Source organism: Trichomycterus rosablanca, chromosome 2, assembly GCF_030014385.1.
Source record: "Trichomycterus rosablanca isolate fTriRos1 chromosome 2, fTriRos1.hap1, whole genome shotgun sequence".
In the NCBI taxonomy this organism is placed as follows: Eukaryota; Metazoa; Chordata; class Actinopteri; order Siluriformes; family Trichomycteridae; genus Trichomycterus; species Trichomycterus rosablanca.
Genome location: NC_085989.1, coordinates 27,513,414 through 27,533,306, shown reverse-complemented (window position 1 = coordinate 27,533,306; position 19,893 = coordinate 27,513,414). Strand labels below are relative to the sequence as shown.

At 37.7% G+C, this 19,893-nt stretch overlaps 2 protein-coding genes across 4 annotated transcripts in view; both read left to right on the top strand.

Moving 5' to 3' along the window:
* si:ch211-199g17.2 (uncharacterized) overlaps nt 1-214 on the top strand; it is a 35,253-nt gene extending 35,039 nt beyond the window's left edge. Inside the window, exon 36 of the mRNA XM_062985983.1 lies at nt 87-214. Coding sequence (XP_062842053.1) covers nt 87-214 — 128 coding nt within the window. The remainder of the gene's footprint in view (nt 1-86) is intronic.
* Nucleotides 215-458: 244 nt separating this feature from the next.
* On the top strand, nt 459-17,905 carry LOC134307776 (uncharacterized). 3 transcript variants are annotated; one of them, XM_062990577.1, is made up of 21 exons: nt 459-541; nt 634-1,083; nt 1,628-1,708; nt 2,736-2,804; nt 2,882-3,015; nt 3,131-3,241; nt 5,177-5,234; nt 5,491-5,580; nt 5,921-6,169; nt 6,743-6,820; nt 6,936-6,986; nt 8,277-8,351; nt 8,441-8,574; nt 10,729-10,857; nt 10,968-11,025; nt 11,132-11,212; nt 13,697-13,774; nt 13,873-14,106; nt 14,814-15,985; nt 17,408-17,456; nt 17,570-17,905. In XM_062990577.1, the coding sequence occupies exons 1-20, from the start codon at nt 469-471 to the stop codon at nt 17,420-17,422; spliced, it is 3,420 nt and encodes a 1,139-aa protein (XP_062846647.1). In that variant the 5' UTR covers nt 459-468; the 3' UTR covers nt 17,423-17,456; nt 17,570-17,905. The 3 variants fall into 3 exon arrangements, with proteins under 3 accessions (XP_062846647.1, XP_062846649.1, XP_062846650.1); XM_062990579.1 differs by having other exon boundaries at nt 14,814-15,152; nt 17,570-17,583; XM_062990580.1 differs by lacking the exon at nt 14,814-15,985 and having other exon boundaries at nt 17,570-17,584.
* The last annotated feature ends 1,988 nt before the right edge of the window (nt 17,906-19,893 follow it).

Below are 19,893 nucleotides of genomic sequence, written 5' to 3'. Positions count from 1 at the left end.
AAGGTCTGTCCCCCTTTTTTTATTAATTTTAATTTCATGGTTTGACATTATTAACAATGTTTGACATTATTTGTATTTATGAACAGCCCTGAGCCAACTGAAATCATTAAAGGCACAGCTAGAAGCTGGAGTGGACTTGAACGCAATCGCTGTCTCTCCTCAGCACAAACCTGATGCTGTTTCAGACCATCAAAATGGTAACTATGGTACATGAAATTCACACTAAATTGTTATTCAGCCATATTTTATTTGTTCTTGATTTTAGCTTTTATGATTACAGCTCTGCAGTGGATTGTGTTAAGATTATTTGGATCTTCATTTGTTTCTAAAAGAGCTTCAGAGTTACCAGAGAATAAAAAAGCTCTAATAAAGCTGTCTGTTGGAGCGTTTCTATTTTATGCTCTGTACTACCGTATGTAAAATCTTTGCTCTTCTGCTTTAGGTACCAGTAATAATGTTGAAGATCAAATGCTGGAATCTGCTGTAGCCTCAAGCTCTCATCAGCAACAGCAAATGTCTCTGGAAGGACCTTTGGTTCCAGGTAAAATTACTAAAGCAAAGAGAACATGTTAAATGTATTAATTATTTGTTTTTCCTGGCAGTTTAATTTTTTTTCTAATTTTCTTTTTCTAGATTTTCTGAGTGCGACCAATCCATGCTCCACACCACCTGATGATTCCTTTTCTGTTTCCTCTGTTCCTTTGTCATCCTTTCCTAATGCCTCCCCTGTTTCAATAGCTACTTCCTCTCCAAACAACTTCTCTTCTCCTGTAATCTCCTCTTCAGCGCTTCAACCACCTGCCCGCCCCTACAGTCCTATTTCTCCTCCACCACCATTCCTTTACAGCTCTGTCTCTCCCTCCGTTCCTTTACCATGCCCCATCCCTCGCACACCTGCCGAGTCTTCTAGACCTATAACTCCTCCTTCCAGTGAGTCTGAACCCCCTCCTGTGTATGAACCCATCTCTCCAATACCTGCATCTGCCCACCAGGACTCGCCCATTATTGGTCTTTTTTGTTCCTCTACCCCTCTTGCTGCTGTCAAGTCAAACTATCACATGGAGAGTAAAGAAGCGTTAGATGGTAGGCTTACACATTCAGTATCACTTGCTTTATTTCTTAATCACATGAGCTGTGGTCACAGCAGGTGTTTTTATCAGCCAAATGTCTTTTTACCTACACTGTAGTGATGTTTGACCAGAAATACAAAGGTCTTACATTTCCCTGTACTAGAACTGTAAGTGAATGACGTGTGAATGTCATATTTATGAAGAAAATACTTAGATTCAGGATGCGAACCATATTTAGTCAAAGATAGTAGGTTAGTCAAAGATACTATGTTTATTTGTAACCAATCATATTTTTACATGTCTTTTATTATTTACATAATAAAAAAATTATTTAAAATAAAGATTCAAGATAATTAACAAATCACAGATTCTTGATATACATGCAAATTTACACAACGTCCCCACTTTTTTGGAAGTGGGGTTTGTATATATTTATTACTCTGTGTGTATGTATTATATTTATTTGTATAAATCTGCTTGTGTCTATATCTTACGTACATAATTGTGTATTTTGTTACTATATGCAATGTTAATATCTTTGTATTGAACTTTTGCAGTGTCCATGCTTAAAGAAGAGAGGAAGACAGTAGACACTGTACCACCACCACACACATTCAGTCTGCCTAGGCTACCCCCAGGTTTGTGTTGGTTCAGTATTCCATCAGGTACATGTCGAATAATTAATGATTAATCTGTAACTATTATTATACCCGTCCCAAAACATTGTGTTACTCAAGGGAACCAGGATTGTCTACAAAAACAATGGTGTCGGAATATGTGTGGAAATTCACCTATAAATAAATAACTAATGTTTTTAAATAAACTTTTTTTTTTTTTTTTTTTAACGCTTTTAAGATTTTTTAAATTTGAATGAAGTGCTTTATTTTCATGCATTATTAATATGATACACACTGTCGCCTCACATCAAGAGGGTCCTGGGTTTGATCCCCAGGTGGGGCGGTCCGGGTCCTTTCTGTGTGGAGTTTGCATGTTCTCCCCGTGTCTGCGTGGGTTTCCTCCGGGAGCTCCGGTTTCCACCCACAGTCCAAAGACATGCAAGTGAGGTGAATTGGAGATACAAAATTGTCCATGACTGTGTTCGATATAACCTTGTGAACTGATGAACCTTGTGTAGTATGTAACTACCTGTTCTGTCATGAATGTAACCAAAGAGTGTAAAACATGATGTTAAAATCCTAATAAACAAACAAAAATTCATATGACACAAAAAGGTACATGCAGCATATGATTGGTTGTAGTTTAACCTAAACTGTCCCATGTCTGTACATGGATATCTTTCTAAACTGTATAATTTCTCATCATCATATCTTACTTGTGAATGCTGAATTTACAAACATCCGAAGTTGAAGGTCTTTTCCAAACAATGTCTGTACATTAAAAAAGAAAAGCTGATTGACAATTTATACACACACCCACAAAATTCTAAATAAAATAATTATTGCTAAGCAAGTGTAGAAATTTTTAGCATATATAATTTAAATGAAATAAAAATGAATCCAACTTTATACCTAATAGCCAGGTTTCACAATGTTTAAGAAAATATTAAGTAAAAAGTTTAAGTAAGACAAAGCTATAATGATAAAGTAGAAATTGCTGCATATTTCTCTTACTAATCGTTTCTTATTTAATTTCTCTTTGTTACAGTAATGGGACAAAGCCATGCTTGTGTGTTTCTTAACGTGAGAGGAATTTTGAACACGGAGCCAATTATAGGTACGTGTGGTTTTTGTTTTGTTTCTGTGCCTAAAATTCTGTAATGTTTGTGTGATGTGTGTTGTTTGTGTTTGCAGGTCTGTCCAATATAGTGGAGTGCAGAAGAATATCACAGCGCACTTTTTTTCTGTGTCTGAACTGTGCTGAAACTATAAGCAGAGAGGGTATCTGTGACCATATGACTAGTGAGCAGCACCTGTATTTGTCTGTTGTAAGTGTGTGGAAGTGACTTACATTGTTCTTTATTTTAAATATGTATTTTAATTGAATTATTTAAGTTAATTCTTATTAATTTTACATATATTGTTTGGTACATAATCTTTCAGAGACATCAGTATCCTAAGATATTCCAGGACTGGAAGGTACAGACCGATAAAAAGACTATTCGTGATGTGGCTTGGGAAGTGGCCTCACGGGAGAAGTTGTTAGATGCTAGGGTAAGTTAATAGCCTGTCTCAATCTTAACCCGAATCTTTTATTTGAGATTCTGAAGACCTCAGATCCTCTTGAATATATTTCATATTCCCAGACACATACAGTAGTGTTCAAAAAAATAGCAGTACAACACCATTAACTTGATAAATCACTGTTTTTAGTAGAAATGCTATTTCTACATAGCAAAAAATTTACTTGAAAGTGTAGTAGAGTAATGAAAACAAAACAAACCCAACAATTAGGACATGCATGCCGCTCATTCTGAGTAATCGAAGCATTGATTGAAAGGGGGTTGTTCAAAATAATAGCAGTGAGGAGTTCAATTGGTGAAGTCATTCATTCTGCAGAAGAACGGGTGTCAATTTTGGCCCTTATTTAAGGTAGGAGGGTGGCAAATGTTGCACAGGTTGGTCATAGCTCATTTCCTTTTGAAATACTGGTTAAAATGGGTTGTTCCAGACATTGTTCTGATGAACAGCGTACTTTGATTAAAAAGTTGATTGTAGAGGGAAAAAACATACAGAGAAGTGCAGCAAATTATTGGCTGCTCAGCTAAAATGCCTTAAAGTGAGGACCAAAACCTGAAAGACGCGGAAGGAAGCGTGGAACTACTGTTCGAATGTATCAGAGAATAGCCAGAATGGCAAAGGCTCAGCCAATGATCACCTCCAGAAAGATCAAGGAACATCTGAAGTTACCAGTGAGTACAGAAGATGATTAAGTGAAGCCAATTTACCAGCAAGAACTCCTGAAAAGTCCCGTTGTTAAGAAAAAAAGACGTGTCCTGAATGGGTTCAAATTTGCCAAGGAACACATTAACTGGTCCAAAGAGAAATGGCTCAACATTTGTGGACTGATGAAAGCAAAATTGTTCTTTTTGGGTCTAGTGGCCGTAGACAGTATGTCAGACGACCCTCGAGCACTGAATTCAAGCCACAGTACACTGTGAAGACAGTAAAGTACAAAATGATGATATGGGGATGTTTCTCATACCATGGTGTTACGCCTATTTATCACATACGAGGGATCATGGATCAGTTTAAATATATCAGAACACTTGAGGAGATCATGTTGCCCTATGTCGAAGAAGAAATGTCCTTAAAATGGGTGTTTCAACATGACAATGACCCAAAACATCTTGGTTACAGACAAACAAGATTGAGGTAATAGAGTGACCAGCCCAATCCCCTGACTTCAATCCCATATGCTGGCACTGCTATTATTTTGAACAGCCTAATATTCATTTTTCTTAACTTTCTGTAAAGGATTAACACAAACTGGCTACATTTAGTTAATGTTTTGATTTAGAATTGAAAGTGTAGTATTTTCAGTGCGTTTGCATTTATGGAAATAAAAGTTATTATAATGATTTTGTGCTTTATTCACTTTTTTAAAGTCACTGCTATTTTTTTGAACACTACTGTATGTGCCCACATCGACTGTGTGTTTATATAGTTATTATGTAATAATTTAAGATTTATTTATAATTTAGTTCATTGGAGAAAAATATGATCACCCATTTATAACCCATGTAAAAAATTTAAAACTCAACTCAATAAATGGTTAAACCACCGTTACCAGCAACCATCAGTAAATGGAAACAAACACTTACTATAACTGGAAATAAGTTGGAAATCAAAAGGGATTTTAAGTGTGAACTGCTTTGGGGGCTATCACTGACTTTTTGGGATATCTTAGTCTTTATGTTCTTCTGGTTGGCAGTGGTTTTTACCATGCAGGTTTTTATGAATAACATATTTGCCCAGTCCTTCTGTGGTGGAATCATTAAAGCTGACCTTATTTAAGACAAGCAAGACCTGCCAATTTTAATGGTTTAAGTAATGTCTGTATTGAGGAACTACCAAGAAAAAAGTCTATTAATAATGATTCTATTTATAAAATTGTTAGCCTAAGCTAATAATACTGTGTTTGTACAGGTCATCAAGCTTGATCAAATGCAGTATCAGTCTCTGCGTTCTGCAAACTTTCAGGATGGTAAGTGTGTTAGTGTTTTTGTGTTATGCTGTGATCGTTTTAACGGTTTTAGGCATTTATCCATGCCATGAATTTGTTTATGTAAAATGGATGTATTGACATTGTACATAATAATGTTTTAATATAATGCTAGATTAAATTGCAAATGATCAACTTATTACAGTGTTATTTCCAAACTACTGTGCTGAGAAATGACAAGGAATGCCGTACATGCTGGTGGTCTAATTTTGTATTTGTGTGTGTGTGTGAATCTTAGCAATTGAAATACTACAGAGAATGTATGGACCAGAGCAGAATGAAAACTCTCCATCAACACACATCACAGACCATGATCCGACAAACAGGGGTAACTGTAACTATAGTAATGCTACTCTCTTCATTCCAAAACAGTGCTTCGTAAACCTGGGGTCAGAATCTCATAAGATGCAAATTGGGTTGCAAGAAGTTTGGAAAGCCAGTATATGGATTTGTACAAAGATAAAACATTCTTATAGGACAGTAGTATTGGTGTGGTAGGGTCACAAAAAATTGGCACCCTTAATATGTAGTCATTGTCCAGAAATGTTAAAAGGTTAAAGAGCCCTTCTCTATCAGGTTTTAAAATGTCATATCTCTGCTTTGATATGGTAGTTTGGGTTTATTTTTTTTAGGTTTGTGCTAATATGTTTATTATGACTGTTCTGCAGATGTTGATGGTTTGCAGGGTGATCAGAGCAGGACTGTCATCAACAGCCCCACTAGGGAACAGCTGCAGCAGAGTCTAAGATCTCCAAAAGCTTTTCCAGAGAGCAGTGTGCAGACAAAACACTCCCAGCATGAGTCTACATTACAAATGGGTCTGACAGCAAAATCTGACTGCAAAAATGCTGGGCGTCAGTCTTCTGAGCCACACATTGAAAGAACACGGGAAAGTCCTCTCATAACTGAGCAGCCAGGTATTGTATTTAATATTTAAAACACCATATGCTGTATGTGGATCACTGACTCGTTTGACATGTGTTATTATGAGTAATAGTATTCAAAGTAGCAGTCCACTAGTAAACAATGATTCTATGTTGCCTTTGTTTTAATATAACTCAATGTTTCTCATTACTCATCTGTTGTTTCTTAAATAGCGATGATGTGAAGATGATTCTCCGCTGACACCGTCTTAGTTGTAAATAAAAGAGTTTATTACAGATAAAAAGAACAGCATCGACCAAGCACCCTGGGTTGCTTGTGAGAGAATTCAGCCAATATACCTTCTCTGAAATACAGCATTAACTCTCTTCCTTTATATATCCCAGTTGTTTACGTAAAAAGCACATCCGCTCCTTGTATAAAATGATCTCACATCGAACTCAGAGAGAAAATAAGAATGGGGCCCACTAGGCCTCTCATATCCAGTAGGCTTCTCCAGACGCGGGCCCATAAAGTGAAATACCAGATGTGGACATTCCAGACACTTCACATCATATAGGCATAACATCATATGTCTGAAAATTGGATTCTTTATTTTTTTTTTATAGGTTTACAACAAGGGGCACCTGCACACTCTTTGTCCAATACAATCACAATCAAACAAGAGAAACCTGATAATTATGAGGGTAACAACACATTTGCAGTGTTTTGTTCTGTTTAAAAAATAAATTATTTTTTCATATTCATGAGTGCCAGTTCTTTTAAAGATTAATTATGGTATTTTCTACTTTTATTTGTTAGTGGTGGTGCTCACTCCTACTGTAGAAACACCAAGTCCCATAGGAGCTGCAGGTAAGAGAGTACAGTGGAACATTCATAAAAACATAATATAAAAATATATAATAAGTAATAACATAATTTCATTAAAATATACTTAAAAAGTAGCATAAAAAGTTGAATACATCATAATGTATAAGTTTCTAAGATAAAGAAGATAAAACCTGCAAGGAAAGAAAGATGGGCGGATAGTTTAGATAAAGAATATTTTATTCACCTTGGTATCATTTGTGTTTCACTACACATTGTGCAACAGTGTACACATGCAAAATATTTGTACATATACAAAGAATTTAAATTAATTAGCCATTTATTACTTTAATCTCACTTGAATAAACATGCTCAGCATTTTTAAAAAATAGTGATTATACCCACATTTATATGTTTAGTCTTTTTAATATTATTTGCCTGATTATTTAAGAATATTGTAGAATACATATTTAAAACCTTTTTATCTGAAGTTTTACCATTTGTTTTCTAATTAACCACACCCACACAAAGCAAAAACAGAGACCCTCACTTAGTTTTTATCAATGATAGGACAAAATACACACAGATTTTTCGTATACAGGCAATTCCCCAACTGAGTGTTAAATTGGATGGCACGCCCCACAGTAATGCAGTTTAGCTTTTAATCTTTCCTGCCATGAAAGGTGTCTAGGGGATGACATGACGTTAATCCCACATCAACCAAACATCTTTACATCAGCCAGTGGCTGATTCTTACAGCGAGTTTTATCACTTACAGAGGAACATGTATTTCTCCACCGTTCAAGCCAGCACATAAACTAGACGGTAGGAGTCAGTTGCAGCAAGGATATAAATTCTTATTGTCAGTTGTGTCTATTAAGCACCTGACCAAGCTGGGAGCACTGCTGAAATGCAGGAATGGATGTATATTAACAAATAAAGTGAAGTTGACCAGACAAAACATGAAATATCTTGGGTTCATACTGTCTGCAAAGATATAAACATCAAAGTGAATGTAAGAAACACATATTTATCTGCATCTGATTTGCAGTTTTATGTACAAATATTCTGGCATTATCTAAGGCCACTTCATGCTTAAAAAGCTTCTTTTGGAAAAGCGTTTGTGTTTTTGGCAAGGTCGCTTATGAAGGTTTTGTGGGTAATTTTTAAAGAAAGGGCTGCATATGTTAAAAGTTATTTGTAGGAACTTTCACCATAATTTCTAAAAAGTACATACTGAATTACTCACATTATGTCTTTATCCACTGTCTATTTTGCATTGTTTACTTATTGTCAAGTACTAGCTTTAGTTCATAATTGTTTATGCTTACACAGGGAATTCTTCAAAACACACAACTGACCTGATGGAATTTGTAAACATCAGAACAGATGCAGCAGATGCAGTGGTTGGTCAGTAGCACTGGTTGGACACTTTGTATTTGACCTAGTAGCTTTATGTTTTACTAATATCTGTTTCTGCGTGTTTGCTTTTATCGCAGGTCTGAGCTCAGTAATTGAGTGCAGAAGTGAAGGTCAAGTTCCATTGTACTTATGTGTCTCCTGCTCCAGCAAACTCAACCATGACCTCATCATCAGCCACCTGCTGAAGTGTGGCCACCGTTATAGTTACCTGGTGGGTACTATTAAATTAATACCTAATAATATCTAAAAAAAAACAAAAAAAAAGTGCCCACTTATTTACTTAAAAGCTTTACTAAGAACTGTTTATCAAATGAACAAAGAAAAACAAATATTGTCCCTTTTTGCATATTTGCCTCAGTTAATAATCTGATGAGCTTTTTGCATCAATATAGCATTTATTGTTAAAATAATAAAGGAAAATATGGGGGCATCAAGACCTGAATTGTCTAAACCTTGTCAACATTTAAAGATTTTTTCATTTATGATTCCAAAAATCATTATCCCACAAAAACTCATTTCATACCTAAGCCAAATCATCTCAACTTGATATCGTAGACTATGATAGAAAGGATTTATTAACAGTCCACCTTTGATGGCCAGACAAAAAGTCGTTTATGTCTCTGCTTTCTGCTAATAATATTGCAGTAGCCTCATGTCCTAAATATTACCTACCCAGTCTATATGCATTATTTCCCAAACAAACTATTCTGATTGCAAGAGTAGCAGATAAGTAATGATAATGATAAAAGTAATGTATTTGTGTAATGTAAATATTAAGCACTTTATAATGTGCATATAAGTTGAAAAGTAAGGTCAGGTAAGTTAGACTGCAGCTAGGACTGTCTGTGCAGCTGCAACATTTGTATCTCCATGGCCTTGACTGTGTGCCCAAAACTGAGATAACTATAACTGTAGAACATTCTTTAGATTAAAAGTCCCCTCTATTGTGTAGAAAAGGATTGTATAGAGTCTGGTTTGCAACAGTGTACATGTAAAACAATAAGAGAGCGAATGATTTGCCTTAGGTGTGTGCATTGTATGCTTAGAAATGGTGCAATATTTAAATGTTGTTTATTTGAACATGAAAATATTTGGAGAACACAGTGACACAGAACTTCTGATAACAATGATTAAACAGCATCTAAGACACAACTGGTCTAGATATACTTGCATTACTTCTTTTTTGTTTCGTTTTACCCCTTTTGCTTCCAATTTTTTATTTTATTTTTACCGCTTTATACTGGAAATAGTTGTAGTTTCACCGGGAAATACTGGGCACAAGACAGGAATACCAGGGTGCCAGTCTGTGCTAGTGCTTTGCCACCCCTTTCTCCTGAGATAGATAGTCTGTATAGATGCCCGACTGGCCGATAGCACAGCTGAGATTCGAACCTAGCTGTCAGCGGTGGTGGGCTAGCGTAATAGACCGCTGCACCACCTGTGCGTCCTGCTTCCAGTTTGTGTATCTCAAATGAATATATTAAATTACTCATTGCACCTGAATTCACACAGCGTGCAGGTAAGTGTGAGAGTATGGTAAGTTATGTACTGTGGGGAGATTTTATTAATGTTAGCTCATGTAAATATAGCTAACAAAAAGACTTTCATGGGGAAGAAACACACCACTCTCGTTATTTCTCTTGTTAGTCCCTCAACCAGACGGTAGGAGTTGCTTTTGCAGCAGCTATGAGGTTATTTCTGTCTAGCCTTCTCTCCCTAATGCACTGCCAATAATGTGTCTGTGCAGTGTCCAGCCAGACTTCAACCTGGCTCATCTTAGACTATTTCATCACCCAAGCTCCCACTCGATCACCACTCAAGCACTCAAAATATCACAGATGTACTGTCCACAAATAAAACCATTAGACACTACTTTGCTAAATAGTTAACATTTTATAATACTGTGGTGGCAGGAGGAAAACTGCTGCTGTAGTTCTCCTTGTAAACTGTAGGGTCTGTTGTAACCTTGTAACCGGTAACCTGCTGTAGTTCACCTGTAGGGGCAGTTTAGCCTAGCGGTTGAGGTACTGGACTAGTAATCGAAAGGTTGCTGGTTCAAGCCCCACCTCTGCCAGGTTGCCACTGTTGGCCCTTTGAGCAAGGCTGTTAACCCTCAATTGCTTAGACAATATCTTGTCACAGTACTGTAAGTCTGCTAAATGCCGAACATGTAAATGTAATGTTCCCCCAGAGATAGAATTCCTTCTTAAACATTTATTTTTGTGTGTTTTAATTTAATAATATAATTGTTAGGCTTTTGTGTGTTGCTTTGGATGGGGGGGTTCACCAAACACATGGTTTAATAGTTTGTATCTACTGCTCTGCTTTCGTGTATGTCAAATTTGTTTTGTGTGTGTTTCCTCAGAAAGCTCGGTACCCCTCAATGATCGAGGATTGGTCTGATTCTGATAGTAGATCTCAGAGGTCCACTAAACTCATGTGGCTTGCTCACAAAGTAAAGACTTCATCCTGTGATGAGCCTGGTCAGTTACAGGTAAACCAAAAACTACTACACATATTATTTAGTCATAGTCAAGGTACATTATACGTTATCTGTTTAGTTGCAAGTTTGAGATTATGGTAATTTTTTTTTGCCCATTTCAGAAAATGAATTTGAATTGTGTGGACTTCAAGACAATAAAAAGCTTGCCCTTTGAAAAAGGTGATTGTATTTTTGTTGGCATAGTTATGAATCATATTACTTTATGCATATTTAATGGTTTTTATGTGCCAATTTACTAAGCATATATATTTTTGTTCGTTGTTAGCCATCATGCAATTACAGAAGATTAGAATGCTGCAGAAACTAAGTCCTCTACAAACAAACATTGTACCAAAGATCACACCAGGTAAGAGTTCTTCAATATATGGATATACTGAGAAAGTAGTGAACTCTGAATTAGGACATCAGGGATCAGTTGCATTAACTATTGTTTTAAATATATGAAGTGGCCAGGACGTTTCTAAATACAGAGTTAGTTTACTAAATTACTTGATTTCTTGAAAGTAAAATTAAATGTGCTTTTCTTTTTCTGTGTACCTTATTAACTGGAGCTGGCACGTTTGAGCCCAGACAGAGCTAATAGCTATCTGTGCCCATAACGACTGGGACAGTGGTAGCCTAGTGGGTAGAGCTTTGGGCTATCAATGGAAAGGTTGAGAATTTGAATCCTGGCTCTGCCATTCAGCCACTGTTGGGCCTTGAGCAGGGCCTTTAACCCTGTCTGCACCACCCTGCGCTCTGATCCCAGCTTCTGAACGAGCTGGGATATGCAAAAAAAAAGAATTCAGTTGTACTGTACACCTGTATATGTACAGTGTATCACAAAAGTGAGTACACCCCTCACATTTCTGCAGATATTTAAGTATATCTTTTCATGGGACAACACTGACAAAATGACACTGACACAATGAAAAGTAGTCTGTGTGCAGCTTATATAACAGTGTAAATTTATTCTTCCCTCAAAATAACTCAATATACAGCCATTAATGTCTAAACCACCGGCAACAAAAGTGAGTACACCCCTAAGAGACTACACCCCTAAATGTCCAAATTGAGCACTGCTTGTCATTTTCCCTCCAAAATGTCATGTGATTTGTTAGTGTTACTAGGTCTCAGGTGTGCATAGGGAGCAGGTGTGTTCAATTTAGTAGTACAGCTCTCACACTCTCTCATACTGGTCACTGAAAGTTCCAACATGGCACCTCATGGCAAAGAACTCTCTGAGGATCTTAAAAGACGAATTGTTGTGCTACATGAAGATGGCCAACACCCTGAAACTGAGCTGCAGCACAGTTGCCAAGATCATCCAGCGTTTTAAAAGAGCAGGGTCCACTCAGAACAGACCTTGCGTTGGTCGTCCAAAAAAGCTGAGTGCACGTGCTCAGCGTCACATCCAACTGCTGTCTTTGAAAGATAGGCGCAGGAGTGCTGTCAGCATTGCTGCAGAGATTGAAAAGGTGGGGGGTCAGCCTGTCAGTGCTCAGACCATACGCCGCACACTACATCAAATTGGTCTGCATGGCTGTCACCCCAGAAGGAAGCCTCTTCTGAAGTCTCTACACAAGAAAGCCCGCAAACAGTTTGCTGAAGACATGTCAACAAAGGACATGGATTACTGGAACCATGTCCTATGGTCTGATGAGACCAAGACTAATTTGTTTGGTTCAGATGGTCTCAAGCATGTGTGGCGGCAATCAGGTGAGGAGTACAAAGATAAGTGTGTCATGCCTACAGTCAAGCATGGTGGTGGGAATGCCATGGTCTGGAGCTGCATGAGTGCAGCAGGTGTTGGGGAGTTACATTTCACTGAGGGACACATGAACTCCAATATGTACTGTGAAATACTGAAGCAGAGCATGATCCCCTCCCTCCGGAAACTGGGTCGCAGGGCAGTGTTCCAGCATGATAATGACCCCAAACACACCTCTAAGACGACCACTGCTTTATTGAAGAGCAGTGGTCTTCAATATGACCACTGCTTTATTGAAGAGCAGTGGTCTTTATTGAAGACCAAGCTGAGGGTAAAGGTGATGGACTGGCCAAGCATGTCTCCAGACCTAAACCCAATAGAACATCTTTGGGGCATCCTCAAGCGGAAGGTGGAGGAGCGCAAAGTCTCGAATATCCGCCAGCTCCGTGATGTCGTCATGGAGGAGTGGAAAAGCATTCCAGTGGCAACCTGTGAAGCTCTGGTAAACTCCATGCCCAGGAGAGTTAAGGCAGTTCTGGGAAATAATGGTGGCCACACAAAATATTGACACTTCAGGAACTTTCACTAAGGGGTGTACTCACTTTTGTTGCCGGTGGTTTAGACATTAATGGCTGTATATTGAGTTATTTTGAGGGAAGAATAAATTTACACTTGTTATATAAGCTGCACACAGACTACTTTTCATTGTGTCAAAGTGTCATTTTGTCAGTGTTGTCCCATGAAAAGATATACTTAAATATCTGCAGAAATGTGAGGGGTGTACTCACTTTTGTGATACACTGTATATATGACAAATAAAGCTATTCTATTCTATACTGGAAGCTAATTGGCTTTTCTGTCTCCCCTATCAATTAAATAATTGACCATATTTAAACTGGGGAGATGATTAAGGGAGAGTTACACCACTAAATATAAGTAATATTGTGTAGTAATAGTAGGTTATTTGTTCATTTGTGTCTGTAATCCAGTATTAACTATTTTGTTTAAGTCTGAAAGGGCTCAATGTCTGTTAGATGAAATCTGGCTAGCAATACTATCATGCAGTTGGAAGTAGGTTTTGCAAGGATTTTTAATAGCCAAGATTTTGTTGATTCAACATGTGCATTTGTCTTTTACTAGTTTTGGTAAAACAGGAGAGGATGGAGATGGAGGTGACAGCTCAAGACTTACCACACCTGGTTGATTCATCTGAATGCAGTAAGTTACATGAAGCTTGAATGAATTCACTGAATTTACATGAATTTACTCCTTCAAACATACAAACATTACAAACCTTTTTGTGCTCTTATTTTTAGATTCAAAGAAGCCAAAGAAAGCTGCTAAGCGTAGGGTTGTTGAACAAGATTCATCTCATCAGTCATCCATGAACAAATCCCTCAGTCATCTAAAAGATTTAAAACAGAATAACCCTAATCTTTTTGAGTATCCAGTTAAACGAAAGAAGAGCTCTGAAGATCCATCCACACCATCCACACTTCCTGAGACCTCCCCAAGTTCTTTAGGAGGTCTAGCCCCTGATTTTCAAACTTGTAAGTGAACCACTTTCTTAAACAAAAACATTTGTGGTGATTATTCTTGTAATTCAAGTACCCATAGAGAAGTGTTATGAGCCATGTCTGAGACTACTGTTATCAAAATATGGGTAGTGGAGCTGTCTCGCTAGCCCACCACCACTTGGATTAGTGCTGGATTCTCCACCGGCTGGGTACCTGCACAGACATGATTGGCTATGTCTGTCGGAAGTGATTCATCATTACTGCTGCAATCAGCAGAACACTGCTTGACCCTCTGTACATGATACTGCTCTTTGGGTAAACCCATCTCTGGTAGGAGAAAAGAAGTGGTTGGCAACTGCACATGTAACCACTTGTAACCAATCTCTCCATGAGTCAAAATCTATAGACTTTCTGAAACTAATGTTTTTACTAATGTTTGAGCTTTAATTCCAAAGGCAAATTATTTCAAGAGAATGTCCACTGACTTTGTGGAACTAGTGTCTGTTAGACATTCAAACTGTGCTTTCTACCAATGCTTAGGTGTCTAAGTAAGGTTAGTAAAGATGTTGGACAAAATGTCTACCAGATAAACAGCTAGTACTGTAATGTAAGGTTTTTATAGACTGTTCAATGAAGATGGTTGATTTAACTCAGGGTAGGTTTTAGAAAATGTATAGAAAATAATTATTTTGTTATTTCAAGTTTGTAGTCACAAGCATTTTCTTGACTGTGTTTTGTAGATTTGCAAAAGCCAGAAAAATCTGCTAAATGCAGTGAAGTTCATCAAGGTTTATCTCATCAAGCATCTAGAGAAAAATCCTCTGATAATCCCTCCTGTCACCTGAAACACTCCTCCTCAATAGACAATAGTCTGGATCTCTCTAAATCCCCAAGGGAGAAGATCTTCAATAGATCTTCTGACCATTTTTCACAACTACATAAGGAGCCTTTCATGACACCAGTTCATTCCGATAGATCACTGCCATCCTGTGGTACATCTACAGTTCCAGAGATTTCCCCGACCACCTCAGGTGGTTCTCAGAATCATACAAAGGCACAAAAGGATTGTTCTGAAAATGGTGAGGTGCAAAACTCACCCACCCTCTTAACTCAGGATAAAAAGCTAAGCTGTGAAACTGGTACAATTCAGGTTCTCCCATCCATGGAAGGAAAGAAAATTGCTCGACTGTCTGAGAAAAGGCCACTAGTTAAAATGAGATCAAGTGAGAACTGGAATTATGAAAACCGACAGTTTAGCTTAGAACCACTTGATAAAATTCATTCAACCCCAGTGGCTGATGTCTCAAATATAGCATTGGCTAATAACAGGCAATACATGTCAGATGCAACACAAAGCTATAATAATGAGCTCAATCCCCACTATGAATGGAAAATTCCTGGTAATGACTTAGACTCGGGTGTAGAAAATGGTTGTGACTCATCTTTACCAGTTAAAGATGATACTACCAACTTAACATACCCCATGTATCTTTCTATGGCCACTGGGAATAGCACAGCATCTGTCACCAGTCATGTGATACCTGAACATGCTATTCCTTATCAATATTCTATATTTAAGCAGTCCGATTACCCTCCAACTACTGGTGTTGCGGTACCAAGTTATGCAGTAAATATAGATGCCCCAGCTGCTCAGGGTGCAATTTCTGCAGATGGCAGCCACCTTCCTGTCACAGCTTATGCATCACAAACACTTTATCAGTCTCAGCATGTTTACCTTCCTGTTCCGTTAATTCAGAACCCAGAAGCATACCATGGCTACTATGCCTACTCTCCATACAATCAGACACTTCAGCTGAATCAAACAGCATCGAGCATCAGTGGGAGTGACACCTCTTGTACTTCTACGTTTGGACATGGTGATGGACTTTACCCATTGTTAAGATGGCCACTAGTAAGTCCCGCATATTGAAAACTTTTTTTAAATGCATTTTCTCCCCATTTTCCTCCCGATTGGGCGCACTAAATTTTTGTCTTCCGCTGCTGAGAGATGCCAGATTGCATCCAAGGAGAGCACGTCGCTGTACACGCCTCTTCCGACATGTGCACAGCCTTCCTCTTCTCGCCCCTGCATTCTGCAGAGGCGTCTCTTCCGCCAATCAGGGTCCTTACACAGCGTATGAAGACCCACCCACCCATACATAGTTCGGTCACCTCCCTGCAGATACGGTGGCCAATTGGTATCTGCTGCAGGCACTGCCAATTATGCCCGCCAGATGGCACCCAGCCGACCGGTGGCAACACTGAGTTTCGAACCGAGGAGTTCAGAAACTGTTGCTGGTGTGCTAGCGGAATATCCCGCTGCGCCACCTGGGCGTCCGTGTATTGAAAACTGCTTGATAATTAACCAAATATCTTGGTCACACAGTCAAAACAGTATTGTGCTCAGTAGTCTAACACACTACACTAAATATCATTGTATAGACATTGTAATATGTATTATTTACACTAAAACAGTGTACTTTTATTTTTATTGAAGTTTTGCAGATAGGGCACTCAGGTGGTGCAGCAGTAAAACACAGTAGCACACTAGTTGGTTCAAATTATAGGACCACTACCAGCAGGCTGGGCATTTACATGAACAATGATTGGCCCGTCCATCAGGGTTGGATGCCGGAGGGGATTCCTCATAACTGATGCAATTACGACCTCTGCTGGCTGATCAATAGCGCCTGCATCAGAGCCGAGAGATGATGGAGATCAGTGAGTGACTCTCCGTGCATGAGACTGAGCCCCATATGAACCTCGTCTCGTGCAGGTAAAAAGATTGTCAGCTACTGCTCCAGAATCCTGGTTATCCAAGTTTAAACTTAACAACATGGAAATATCCCGAATCCATTCCATTTCCCATTGTAATCTGAGAGCTTTAATTATCAGCCAGTACAGATACGGTTCTGATCCTGACATACAGTAACCAAGCAACTGAGTAAACAAGATGTGCAAACAGTATGTTATGCTTTAACCATACAGCTATACACTCCCTTTCCTGAAAACATGCAGAATGTGGATTGGCTGGTCCAAATTTTCTCTAAGAGGGAAGGGAGTAAGTTTTGTATTCCAGCCTTGCACTCTGTGTTTCTGGGTGCCAAAAAGCCTCCAGCAAATTTGATTGAAAATGGGTTGGTTTTCTAATAAATAAGGTAAATAATGCAAAAAATGAATTTTTCAAATTTCCTCCTGACCATTACAACTGTCATGAGCTGTTGTATCCTGGTCATAATTTTGGCTTTAACAGATGAGCTTTGTTAAATCATTGTTACTTTGTCATGTTTAATTTGTCACTATCTAAATCTTTAATTTTCTTTTATTCTTTTAGAATCGTGACGAGTGATTAGCTGTTAGAAATGAGAAATGTTCTAACAAAGGTAAATACCATCATATCATAGATGAAGATTTTTTTGTAAATTGTGAAGAGTTTTGTAAATTGTGTGATGATTTTGTTAGTGGTTATTCATTATTGCTTGTTTCACTTTTACAGAGGAAGAAATGAAGAAGAAACTGACTTATAAACCAGTTTAAAAGCAATAAGCCAGCCAGTTACGCTTTTATTTAGTCTTAAAGATGACATATTTGTTAATTGTTCATGTTTGCATAAGGTTTACAGTTCTTTTTTTTGATAAGATACGTCAGATACAGCAGTTCAAAGGCGAGAAGACCTTTATCTTTTGTTTTAAAAAATAAGACAATCAGGTTAGATTCTTTTAACTTGTTTTACCAACAGTATTATTAATGTAAATATTTCATGAAAGAATGTATGATTCCTGATCTACAGTTTGAGATTTATTTTTCTATTTTCTTTGTGTGTGTTATTTTTGTGGAAATATTGCAATGAATAAAATCTGAAAGTATTTCCTGTTTTTTTTACTTGTTTTTAAGTTTAAAAAAGGTATTCACTGTGCATGCCAAGTTTAGCCATTTAACATTAGGTTAATCTCAGCAAACTTTGAATCAACTTTTATTTCCAACTGGAAATACAGTGCACTGTGGAAAAAGTATTTGATTCAGATTTTCTTTACCTCTACACATTTGTCACACAAAGATTTCAGATCCTTATAACATCATATAAGACAAGTAGAACCAAATCCAAAACTAGTTAGTCAGTCAGTCAAGGTTTAAACACCATGACAGCTAGACCTGTTTGTAGACGTTTAGGAGCAAAGATAAGGCGCCCTGTAGCAAGTGTTTCAGAAACTAATAGTGGATCTTGTCTGGGCTAGTCGCTGTGTCATAAGAGTTGCTCACTAAGATCTGTAGTTCTTCCAGAAAGAAATCTCGGTTGTACGGCTTTGAGTTATAAGACTGGAATTTGGGTTCGTTCTTTTCTAGCCACATTTGGATGGCTTGGAATTTGGACAGGAAGTTCATGTCCAGATGAGTTGGTTTCCTCCTCCTTTTATATCCAATCATGCTTCCCTCACCTGTTAACAATTCACTTGCATATTGTGGAGAGCTGTAACTTAAATATTCTATAAACCTTTCAGTATTATTTATAGTTTATTTCCCTTTTTTTCTTGTCCCTTGTTCACTCCATTAACTACCATTCATTTTTGTCCCTACCAAAACACCATCTTTTCTTTAGCTAACAGAATGGTTTGATAAGCTTCTTTACAATCTGAAACACCGGTCTGCAGTTGCCTTTCTTAGCATTTTCTTCAAGTTAACTGCATAATAAATCCAACCCAGCTTGATTATTTTTTCTGATCATCTTCTGATATAACAATATCCAATGAATATATCCCAATATTTTCCAGCAGGTGGCAACATTTAGCAACTAAAGATAAGAGTCCGCGAGGGTAGGATGGGGGTATTTTTGTTTACTGGTTACCATGTGTTAAACAGCATGAAGTTTGTTTGTTTGTTTGCCCTTTTTTTTTTTCTTATCCCTCACTTACATATACAGATATGCAGCAATTTTACAATGTTACAGAAATCACTGAAATAACACTTATGTATTAGTTATTAATGTATTTTGCGAAATGTCTGCACTTAACAACCGTGCCTGTTATGTTAAGAAAACAAATTAAGGTTGGTCAGCAAGTTCACAGTTAAACGTAATAATAGCAGTTTTCTGTACTGTATGTTCTGATGTCTGTATTTAATCATAACTGTTTTTAACCTCAGGTTATTAATCCAGAAGCACCTTGTGATTTTACATAAGTATGATTTTATTTATATATAAACGGCCAGTATTTTGGGTTGGCTTTCAGTCGAGTGACCTTTGACTCAGTATTGTCAAATATAAAGCAGTGCTGAATCCCCTGTGTACTAGATGTGCCTTAAAATATCAGCAGGACGTTGTGTTGTGTAATGCCAGAGTTTGGGGGGGGAAACAGACAAGCTCTGCACGCAAGCTGGCAATATTAAATAACTGCGTTTTAAAAACATGCAATAGACTTCTTAGATTTTCGTTGTAGATAAGGAATCACCTCAGGCGTGTCAGCAGTTATCTCGGTGTTTTCCACTAGATGGCGTTCTTTATGGCTTTCTGTTGTCATTGAAGTTTTGCAGGGTATTTGGCACTGCCCCTTTTAAACTGCATTTGTTCTTCCTCGGTGATTACCAGATAATACTGTTATATTCAAATGTACTGTTTAGTGACATGCTACTCAAAAAACTTTGGTGTTTAAAGACCGAATAATGTTATTTTCTCAATTTTGAGTTAGGGTAAGGGATTGCGTTAAAGAAAACAACCATGGCCAACAATATCTCTAACTAACACTGAATTTGTATTCTTGATTGATACAACAATTACGTTGTCGCGTGAATTAGACTCTTCGAGTCGACTCCATCGATTCCCAGTAT

Bases quoted from the DNA above. Each gene is read 5' to 3' on its own strand.
- LOC134307776 (XM_062990577.1), top strand. From the start codon at position 469: ATGCTGGAATCTGCTGTAGCCTCAAGCTCTCATCAGCAACAGCAAATG. The intron at 11,213-13,696 runs GTAAGAGTTCTT...GTCTTTTACTAG, and splicing joins TGTACCAAAGATCACACCAG to TTTTGGTAAAACAGGAGAGG. The intron at 14,107-14,813 runs GTAAGTGAACCA...TGTGTTTTGTAG, and splicing joins AGCCCCTGATTTTCAAACTT to ATTTGCAAAAGCCAGAAAAA.